We start from the raw sequence: 11,055 nt of genomic DNA on the forward strand, positions 1-11,055 counted from the left end.
TACTAACACGTTTACTTGGACACGGTATGTCCATGATACAGGTCGACAGCATACGCTTTACTGTGCGTCCAGTGCCAATAGATTCATATTTCAGACATAATTAACACATGCTACTAATCAGTCATAACACAGAAAATCAATAGAATGGGTATCACCACACCGAACTCAGGAGATGATGTCATGGTCGGTGTTTTTTGAAACCTTCCACCCTTTTTTCCAAACAGTTCTTGCAAAATAAAACAATCGCAGCAAAAGGTTTTACTTGTGGTCAGAACCAAACAGTCAATACTGATCCAATGTGTGATTGAAGCGTTTCCTTCATTTTACTGAGCAGTGCATTTATTATGTGCGCATATGTGTGGGCTTGACAGTCAGAGAAATTGTGTGTGTGTAGTGTACTGTATGTGTGAGACAGAGAGAAGAGAGTAGAGTGTATGTCTGAATGTGTGTGTGTTGCTCTATCTCTCTGTGTGTGTGTGTGTGTGTGTGTGAGAGAGAGAGAGGGGGCAAGGGAGAGAGAAAAGTATCTTGCTGTGTGTGTGTGTGTGTGTGTGTGTGTGTGTGTGTGTGTGTTGCTTGCGCCTGGCAGCACAGGCATGTGGAATGCCTGACATCCAGTGTGGAGGGACTGGTGCTGGAGAGGAATTAGCGTGATGTCCAGGGCAGGCCATCACACACACACACACACACACACACACATACACACACAAACAGTGTATCCTATCACAGCACCATCTCCTTCACCCTGCCGCCTTGAGAATGCGGGTCAAAGCCGCAAGGCCACGCCGATCGCTCCTATCGACTGCAAAGCGTGGGAAACACGTGAGTCCACCTCAGCGGTTGGCCGCTTATTCAGACAACAAATCAACACAGCTTGGCACCTTGTGTTTAGCCACTCCAAAAGATCTCTTTTCTTTTTTTTGTGGTGCTGCTGAAATATATATCAAACTCATAACAGTATCCTAAATAATTCTTCATGTCTATGTCATTTTAAAAATCAGAATGAGACTTCATTCTACCAAACTCTGGGACATATTTCCTGAAAATCAGCCCAAAAAGGTTATCTAATCACATAATGCATAATGTTCTGAATTATGCATGTGTCCTTTATGCACTCTCCAGAGTGAGAGACCTTGGTGTCAAGTGATGTCAGTCGACTAAATCAATTCGGTGCCTTTGACCAAAAGCATCAATATTTAACCGAGCTTAATGGTTTTATTCCCTGGGCATGAGATTTGATAGTGACAGTGTCATTCTAAGAAGCAGGCCTGTTCCTTTTCTTCTCTTTTCCTCAGTCAATGTGTAACTTCAAGGATTAAGCCAGGTGCTATGAGTCCGTAGATGAATCAACCATTTGATGCCTCAAAAGTAATCCCCTGTCCTTCACCATTCATTTAACATGTCACTTATTATGTTTTATTTTGTCTATGTTGTTCTGTCTGTTGGCAGTAAAACAACATTGTAGTTTGTTGGGATTTCATTTATTTATTTATAATCTTATTTATCACAAATCTCATGCATTATTTTAAAAGTACCAAAAAGTGATAAAAAAAAGATACAAATTTCATATGAATTTCAAGCATGATCCACAGGCATGCTCCCGATTGAAAGTTGACATCTCTTATTTCCAACACTAAGGAGAAATGAGAAGGGAGAAAAAATTAAGGGCGGTTCACACCAAGAACGATACTGTATCTAAATGTGTATATCTGTGTAAGACCAGGGTCCCTATCTTGGCGATTACGCATTGTCAGTGGGGAAAAGCTTACTGTAAATACATTTAGGGGTGTGTCCAGTCAACATTCGGGGTTATTTTGTCACCAAACGTAGAGCGCATTGTTCAAAAGGGTTATTCTGTTTCTTAATCAGTCATGGGTGTGTTTTGGTCGTAACATCCTTTAAACCAATGAGAGTGACATCTGTCATTCCCTTTAACAGCAAGCAGCGCAACTTCAATCAACGCATCGGTATTTTGCCAGTTAACAGCTTATTTGAAGGAATCTGTTTGCATGTGAAACTGTATGGAACACAGGGATTCCACTAAACGTTGCTTTACTGAAAACAGTTTGTGACAGTCTGTCTTCAGCTGTGCTTTACAGTGCGTGCGCCTTTCGCTATAGTCCAGGTTTTTCTTGGTCAGTGGCATAATGATTTTTAGAGGGTGTTAGTGATTTTTGGATCATGCGCCACATCATGGATCATGTGCCACACCCCCGGGGCGCAAGGTTTGATAAAAGTGGAGCGCATGCCGAAAGCGTCGTCACTGACTGGGTGTGCGATAGGGCCCCAGATGTGCTATGACACCTTTGAGACGCTGAAGAATTTTCTCTTTCTCTCGTGCCGTACCTTTGAGACTTTGTTCCACCTGGACACTAGGGCCAGGAGAGCGGTGAGCACCACCACCACACCTGCAGCAACCATCGGCCACAGCGGGAAGTCCATCGTCTTATCTACAGCGGAGGAGGGAAAACACAATGAAAAACCCTCCTAACATGAAAAAACATAAAATCATGGCCACTGCAATGCTGTGTGTGGATTCGGAGACAGTAATGTGAAAATAAGCAACAAAAAAAGCAATACTGTCGAAGGTACAAAATTACAGGTAGTTTTAAAGCTTACATCATTTCAAATGGCAATGAACATCATAACAGTTCTTATGATATAATGGTGCCATGATCCCATCATCAGCGATGAGATTCTATGGCAGCTTGACAGCATTTGTCATGGGCCACTCTGGCATGTAACATTGTCAGATTGGACATCAGTAGTCTATTCATAGGGCATGACATCTGCCATGGAATAGTTATTAGATGCTTGTTTTAATCTTATAACAACAGCAACAACAAACCACAGGAAATGTGGGCGGGGAGAGTGATTTATTAGCACTCACCCATGTCCACATCCACTCTATCTATCTAATTAGCTTTAGCTTGAATGTATCTTAAGTCACTATGAATAAGCCTAGTTTATTATACCGTAATTTCCGAACTATTAGCAATGGCTTACACATTAATTTAGCAAAATTTCTTCAGCTATGAGGTTAATACATGGGGGGGGGGGCAGTTAATATGGTATGAGTATGGTTTTGTTTGTTTTAACTTGCGTAAAACACTGTCCTGTGGCTTAAACACCATGTGGCTTAAACACAGGATAGAAATTACTGTAATAGACTGGTGCCAAAATCCAGAATTGTGACACCCTTAGGCATTTTTGAGACAAAGTTGTCAACCAGTCTTACTTTGTCAATTTGGGTGTGCTGAATTCAAATCTGGAATATGACAAGCTCTATCTGACCTCTGGTGAACTCTAGAGGTCATTGAACTTTGGGGCTGTAATCTTGGCTGCATGAAGGCAAAAAGCCCCAAAACACATTTCTCATACAATCTAATATAATCTCAAAGATATGGTCTTTGAAAGTTGTACCGTAACTTCTCTATGCCACACAACCTCTGATATATCTTGAGATAACAACCATTGAAGCATGAACAGCAATATCGTTTCATGTGAATCCCATCATGACAATGGTCTCTACTCCCTGACCTTCAACGAGGAGGTGGAACAGCTTGGACCTCTCGCCGAACTCCCAGGAACGGGTCACGCAGCTGTACTGGGCCTGGTGTGTCTCCCGCTTGACCCCGGTGATGGTGAGCCGGGCCTCCCTGCTGTCCTGGTAGAGAGTGTACCTGTGGGCCACCAGGTACAGCGGCTGGCCGTCCCGTAGCCAGGTCACCGCCACCTGCGGGAAGGCCCACACTGAGCAGCGCAGCGACACATCCTTGGTCTCCTGCACCTTGACGTACTCGATGCCTGACAGGTCAGGGGGAACTGGAGAAAGGACAGCGCAGAGTGTGAGGTACAGTATACATAGAGCATAGATATTCTGCACATCTCCACAATCTATGCATGCAGAGACGCCTGCAATTTGCACTCCTATGGAGCACATCCACGTGCACAAAGCAGCATCTGGATTCTTGATTTTCAGATGCACCCTTAAGGGGGGTACACACAAGATAATCGAGCTGATTTTGCCCCGATTTTCCCCTTTCCAACCAAAGACAACAGAAAACGGTCGATTATCTTAAGATTACCTTATCAGATTCTCTTGTAGTGTGTGGTGTGTAGGAGTCAAAATTCTCCCGACAATAGCCTTTATGACACGACGGAAAACGTGCGGCGCCGGTAATCGTAAATATTGAACATGTCCAATATTTACGACTGGAAATCCTGTAGTGTGTGGGGTGTTCAGCCGAGAAAGATTTTTTATCGTCATGTGTGGGTTCTCTCACAGATAAAAAATCAGTTGAGATTTATAAAAATCTTTATGTGTGTACCCCCCCTTTAATGGATAGAGCAGTGACTCTCCAGCCCACTGCCCCTGAATGTCTTGCAGCTATCCCTAGTCTGAGTGCACACCTGATTAAAATAGCCGTAATTATAAAGCCCCTTGATTAGAGACATGATGTGCATACAGCTAATCAGGAGTGGAGTTGACCAACTCAGTCAGGCGTGTGGAGTAGGAATCATGCCAACGCTGTGCGGAGTGGGGGGCTCTCAGAACCTCTGATGTCAAGAATGAGGACCAAAGCCAAGAATCTCAGACTGAAGTGAATCACACACACACCCACACACACACACACGCACCCACACACACACACACACACACACAAACACACACACACACACACACACATACACACACACAAGGGCGTAACTTTGGGTCTACCATTGGGGGGGTTAAATTTGCGGCATATTTATCAATTTATTTATTTATTTAATAATTTTCTTGTGCAAAAGGTAACATGCTAATTTGCCGTTCCTTTATTAGAAATACATCATGATGATTTAGGCTAGGCTAAGCTGTTCACTTGACTGTTTGTGCCATAATGACACAGTAGTTAAATTCAGTGTGCTCACATGGACCGTCTTGTGTGTATAAAGTGCGCGCCTGCACTAGCCCTATGAGCCCTAAGCTGTTTTAAGGGCATTTTCAGTTAGAAGCATTTATCCTGGTCATTGTAAGTGCCATTCACACATGCTACATATTGTTTTTTTTTTTTCCAGCACAGTCTAGGCTACCCAGATCTATACATGTATTAATACTTGCATTGATTTGATTTAGATTTTTAAATAATACAAATTTAAAAAGCATACTATACACATTCTTACATTTTGACATGTATCTCACCACAGCAAGCTGACAGCTCGACATGACTTGCATGGTTGTGTAGGCCTGTCTTGCAATAAGAACCATATTGGGTATAGCCTACTTTGGGGCTGAGCAATTTACAGAAATACGTGGTGTGTGCCTTCCAGAAATAAATTGCAATTTTTATTTAGTGATGAGAAATTACTTTTTGACACTTTTTGTGCTGCATATTTGCTGATCTGAAAAATTTGGATGCAATATGAGTCTTGAATTGGATACCATACAGGAGTTTGTTAGGATCTCAAAACCGTATTATGAACGTGACTTGCCATAGAGAAACTGAAACACATGATAACATTGGATTATGAACATAGGCTATTATGCCACACAAAAACATGGGGTAAGTGGAGCTAAATGAAGTTATTATTTTGCTGTCACTTCGTCTGTTTTATGGCCTAGAAGGTTCTATTTGGTATCTGTGGATAGCTCTAGCTCTCCTCTTTCATCTGACATACGTGCCTTATCTTTCCGATGGCGGGTTCACGTGTAATTCAAGCGAGAGTACTGGATGCCTGGGTGAATGCAGAGCAAAGACTGTAAATATGATATACTTTGATTTAACTTCATGATTTTATTTTAGTTTCATACTTGATCGTACAGACAAGTGTCTAGTCTCGTTGGAAAGCCCCGGTTCTGCTCTTTCGTGCAATATAGGTCTCATCTCGCTGTGACTAATTATCCCGGAGCAATGTAACAGAGAAGAATGGGTGTGTTTTTGACGCACTTTGCGTCCGTCGGGCTCATAGGGCTAGCCAGCCAACTCCAGTCAACAAATCATCAGCTAATTTAACAGCTAACTTAGCAATAGAATAGGGGTATACCTCCATTTGGTCAGGATTTTTCCTATTTTTGGTTGGTGTCAACCAACAATGAAAAAATGCTGTCTGGCTGCCTTTCAACGTCTTTTTAATCTTCCCACCTGGCTTTCTCCAACCATTCATCCCAGCGACTGCGCAACATAGTAAACAAACTTTCGTTAGAGAACGCAGGTTGGGTAATACCAAGTAGTCGGTGGGCAGGGGGGTACATTTCAGAATATTTAAATAAATGATACTATCTTGCTGGAAAATGAAATGAATAAAGAAAAGAAACGAAAGTTATTCATTCAGAATATTTTATAATTTGATAATATTTTTTTATTATTATTTTTTGATTTGATATTGGGGGGGTTATATTAGCTGGATCTGATTTTTGCGGGGGTCATAACCCCCCTAACCCCCCCGCAAATTACGCCTATGCACACACACATACACACACACACAGCATGCCTGCTATGAAGTGGGCAAAAGTGCAGATCTTACGGAGAAGACATAAGCACTTCTGCTCTGCGTGCTGCTGGACTCACAGTGCACTTTGATCTCCACCGAGGCCGCCACAGCAGGGTTCTTCTTCAGGTGGCAGGTGTAGGTGACCTGGTGGTCGTCCATGGTCACGTTCTGCACGCACAGTCTGCTGGGACTGAAGTGGTTGTGGGGGTCCAGCCTGACCAACTGGCCATCGCGGTGCCACTCCAGCTCCTCCGACGTGCCTCCGCTCTCCGCTGAGCAGTTCAAGGACACCGCGCCTCCCACGCGGGCACTCACGCTGCCCTCAGTGTCCAGGGGACTCAGCACCACCCTCGTTCCTGAGCAGAGGTACAGGAAATCAACTTGGCACATTACGGCCCCAGCTGTGGCGCAACTGGCTGGGGCACCTGCACCGTACGCCGGCGACCCGGGTTCGATTCCCGCCCACTGGTCCTTTCTGGATCCCACCCCTGCTCTCACTCCCATTCACTTCCTGTCATTCTCCACTGTATTTATCATCAAAAGGCTTAAAAAGCCCCCCCCCAAAACAATTGGCACTCTACCCATGTACTCATCCAGCTCATACGCTATCACACGTTTCGAGTATCAACTGGTTTGTCAGTGATCTTTGTCACTAATTTGCACATAATTACCTTCTTTGCTGCTAATTAACGCCTAATTACCAATAAGGACATCTTGCTGTTGAAAGGAAAATAATGAAGAATTGTTATGACTGCCCTCCTCTGCACACCGAGGGCAGGCCGTGAGAGAGGACATGATGTCTAGTCTCTGCAGCGGCCACGGAAATAGCAAGTCACGAACACCACGTCTCCGCTCCCTAATATGCTCAGCGAAGACCTCATGACTTACATATGAAACTGATGAACAAGTGAAGATGCTAGACAAGCTGGCTTGAATGCCCTTTTATTCTCTCCCCTCCTTTAGTTGTTAAAATAATCAGACTTCAGACTGAGCAGCAGAGTTGATGCTTGGATGGAGGTGTTTTTCATTACCTGCTGTCCCCAGCCGACAGGCACAGCACAGGAGGAGTAGGCAGGCAAGCGCTCTCATCATTTGATTTATTTTCCTCCGGAAGACCTTAAAACACCAGGAACAATACACAGAGAGTCTCTGACAGAAATAGTCAACAGTGGGCAGAGATGTGCTTGCTGACTGCTGCCCTCCAGCTGAAGTAAAAATAGCATGAACCAAAAAAATAAATAAATTAGCACAAGTGGCACAGCAAGTCACCCACAGCAGTGAGATGTCTAATGCAGCTGTACTTTATGACAGTAGAGACAGACTCTCCTCAGCATACAAGCAGGGCACTACTGTTAGGGTATAGGGTACTTTTCCAAAGAAGAATTCAATCCAGATGTTTTCCTATTTTCCACTTTAAAATGACTTATTTAGTTTGACCTATTGTGTTATGGTTAGGTTATGTCTTCTGACTGCTAAATGTAAAAACATGAACTGAAGTACATTCATAGAATTAGTCATCAACATACTTACCAACCTTCTATAGTCACAGATATGTCCTCCCTCTACAGAGTCCTTGTTGAATGACCGCAATCCACAAAAGGACCTTGATCCTGGGAGATTTTAGAACAGATGCCTTTTATTGCAATTGCAAAAAGAATTTATTGTACTAATGTACTTTGTGGTGAAGGTATGATTCAGCAATTTTGAAGAGTAATATAATACATCCAACACACGGCTATGGCATGTGTTCACACAGCAGCAGTTCAAAGAAGGGGAAAATGACTGATCAGGAAATGGACCATTGAAAACATTATGGTGGACTGTTTGTACAAAGATTTAGTAACACTTTATTTGAAGGGGTCTACATAAGGGTGACATGTTACTCTTGTAAGAATGACATGACACATGTCATGCACATTAATGACACATTATTGATGTTTATGACAGTTGTCATAATGTGTCATTCGGTTTTTGGAATGATTTTGACAGGTGTTTTTGATGTTGGCAGGTTTTTGATATCCCAAAAACAGAATGACACATTATGACAACAGTCATAAACATTAATAATGTGGGTAACACTTTAGTTTGGGGTGTCACTGTTACAGTGTACCTACCAAATTAGGTACAGTGGTACAACCTGTGTAACAACATGTAGCCTACTATCAGGTACGATCATTGTACTTGCATTATGTATTTGTGGGTACCTACATATAGTTGTTACATTGTAATACTGAGTGCTTTTACAAAACTTTACCAATTTGGTAACACTTTAAAATAACTACACACAATTCATAATTTATCAAGCATTTGTTACTTATTAGTGAATGGTTTGTTCATCATTAGTAATTTATTGTTCATGCAAAATTCATCATCAGTAAAGCATTTGTTCCCAAAGTTATGAATGGTTTGTTCATAGTAAATAAAACAAATGTTTGTAAATACATGGTTTATACCTTATAGATAATGAAACAACCATATATAAATGAAATCATTTCCCAGTTACAAACTGTTAGTAAATGCTTTGATCATAATTTGTTAAGTATTACTCCTATGTTAATTCTCATACTGTAATTCATATTAACTCAGGAGTTACAAGAGGTTAGTTAATGATTTTTGTGAGCTCATCTAAAGTGAGGACTGTATATGCCTTGCTACATATTTACAAATGAGTTATAAAGGTTACAGTTGTATTTATTCATTTAGCAGACACTTTCATCCAAAGAGACTTACACTAATGAAATTAAAGAGCAAGGCCACAATGGTGACACCTGGGGATTGAACCGCCAATTCCTAGGCTATCAGCATGCTAGCCCAATGCCTTATCCACTACACTACCCCTGCCCATGGCCATTGTGGCTATAAATTTAAAAAGATAAAAACAGATGCGCATGTTTGCTATGAACAAACATTTATAATTGTTTATAGGCATGATTTACAGATGAGAGTTAATTTAGGAATTATGCTTCAAAATTAAGAACACAGCATTTAATAACATGCTTAACAGTGTGTAGTAGAAGACACTCTTGCATAGTTTTATGTGTTTTTAACTGAGCGGATGTTATGTTCCTCACAACAAACAATCAATAAACACCAGAGTAAAGTGACAAAGTCTTTACTTGGTTAACTTCACTTCAGTATACGTCAGTCAATTATTTACTTGTATGCTTTAACTCTCTAACTATTGTATCAATGCGCTGCTTAGTGCTACATCAAATGTAGTCATACGCATAACAGGAAAGTAGTCCTCTGAAAACAACTAAAACTAGATCCCATCTATTTTCAGAATAGTAGTAGTGGTAGTGTAGTGGTTAAGGAGCAGGGCTATCATTCTGTCGCCTGGGTGTTCGAATCCCAACTTCTACAGTTGTGTTTAATTTAATTGACATGTGTATGTCGCTCTGGATAAAATTGTCAGCTTAATGAATGATTGTGATTGTCGTATTTACAACTTATTTGCAAATGTGTAGCAAGGCATAAAAAGTCCTCACTTTAGATGAGCTCACAAAAATCATTAACTAACTACTTGTAACTCCTGAGTTAATCATGAATTGTAGTATTAGGAAGTGGTTTCTAAAACATGTATTCACATCCTTATTAATCATTAGTGCATATGTAACAACTGTTAAATAATGAATAGTATTTCATTAACAAAATGTTGTTGCATGTTATATGAAGTATTAGCAACAAGTTATACATATTTTAGAAATAGGCTTATTCACTATGAACAAACCAATCATAACGCTGTGAACAAATGCTTACAGTAAGTGACGATAAATGATGCATGAACAATTAATTACTAATGATGAACAAACCATTAACTAATAGTTAACAAATGCTTAATAGATGATGAATTGTGTGTAGTTATTATAAAGTGTTACCACATGTCTGCCATTACCCTATGTAGCACATGTATCAACTGTGTTGGTACACACTTATTACTCGTTGAAACAGTGCCATAAACTCGTAACAAGGTTATAGCAGCACAGCTGTTACATGAGGACAATGACCCCTTGACTGGAGCTAAGAATGGTTTGTATATCAAATCTTTTATGACCGGATTAACCCCATTCAGCAGGTCTCAGGTCAGCCCTTTGCCTCTGATGAAAAATATAGGCAAATTGGCAAAGTTTTGTAAAAGCACTCAGTATTACAATGTAACAACTATATGTAGGTACCCACAAATACATAATGTAAGTACAATGATAGTACCTGATAGTACATGTTGTTACACAGGTTGTACCACTGTACCTAATTAGGTAGGTACACTGTAACAGCGACAGCCCAAACTAAAGTGTTACCTATTTTTCTAGTTATCATTATCTATTATTGTGTTAACTGTCCCAAATGTACATGTAAATGCAAGATTCAAGTTTTACTGAGTAAATAGGACCAGAAATATCCATCACTTCACAGTTTTAGAAACACTGATTCTATTAAACATCAGATTTCTCTCAGTAGACTTCGGACATATACAATAGATCTTCTTCAGAGTAGACCAGAGAATCTTCTCACTTGATCACCTGCGGGAAAGTGTCTCATTTGGCTGTGAAGCTTTGCTGCCCCCCTCTGTTCAGTAAGGTA

At 41.0% G+C, this 11,055-nt stretch overlaps 1 protein-coding gene across 1 annotated transcript; it reads right to left on the bottom strand.

Annotated features, from left to right (window-relative positions):
* Nucleotides 1-1,476: 1,476 nt before the first annotated feature.
* Nucleotides 1,477-8,057, bottom strand: LOC134099847 (transmembrane and immunoglobulin domain-containing protein 1-like). Its single transcript, XM_062552864.1, has 6 exons — nt 8,005-8,057; nt 7,506-7,590; nt 6,552-6,830; nt 3,541-3,825; nt 2,347-2,450; nt 1,477-1,633 (listed from the first exon to the last, which is right to left on the bottom strand). Exons 2-6 carry the CDS (start codon nt 7,564-7,566, stop codon nt 1,622-1,624), a joined length of 741 nt encoding a protein of 246 aa, XP_062408848.1. The 5' UTR covers nt 7,567-7,590; nt 8,005-8,057; the 3' UTR covers nt 1,477-1,621.
* Between the last annotated feature and the right edge of the window lie 2,998 nt (nt 8,058-11,055).

This window comes from Sardina pilchardus, chromosome 13 (genome assembly GCF_963854185.1).
Source record: "Sardina pilchardus chromosome 13, fSarPil1.1, whole genome shotgun sequence".
NCBI classification, from domain to species: domain Eukaryota; kingdom Metazoa; phylum Chordata; class Actinopteri; order Clupeiformes; family Clupeidae; genus Sardina; species Sardina pilchardus.

Excerpts from the sequence above, each read along its gene's own strand:
- LOC134099847 (XM_062552864.1), bottom strand. The coding sequence starts at position 7,566 with ATGATGAGAGCGCTTGCCTGCCTACTCCTCCTGTGCTGTGCCTGTCGG. Across the intron at positions 6,831-7,505 it reads CTGTCGGCTGGGGACAGCAG|GAACGAGGGTGGTGCTGAGT; the intron begins GTAATGAAAAAC and ends ACCTCTGCTCAG. Across the intron at positions 2,451-3,540 it reads GTTCCACCTCCTCGTTGAAG|ATAAGACGATGGACTTCCCG; the intron begins GTCAGGGAGTAG and ends CCTCCGCTGTAG.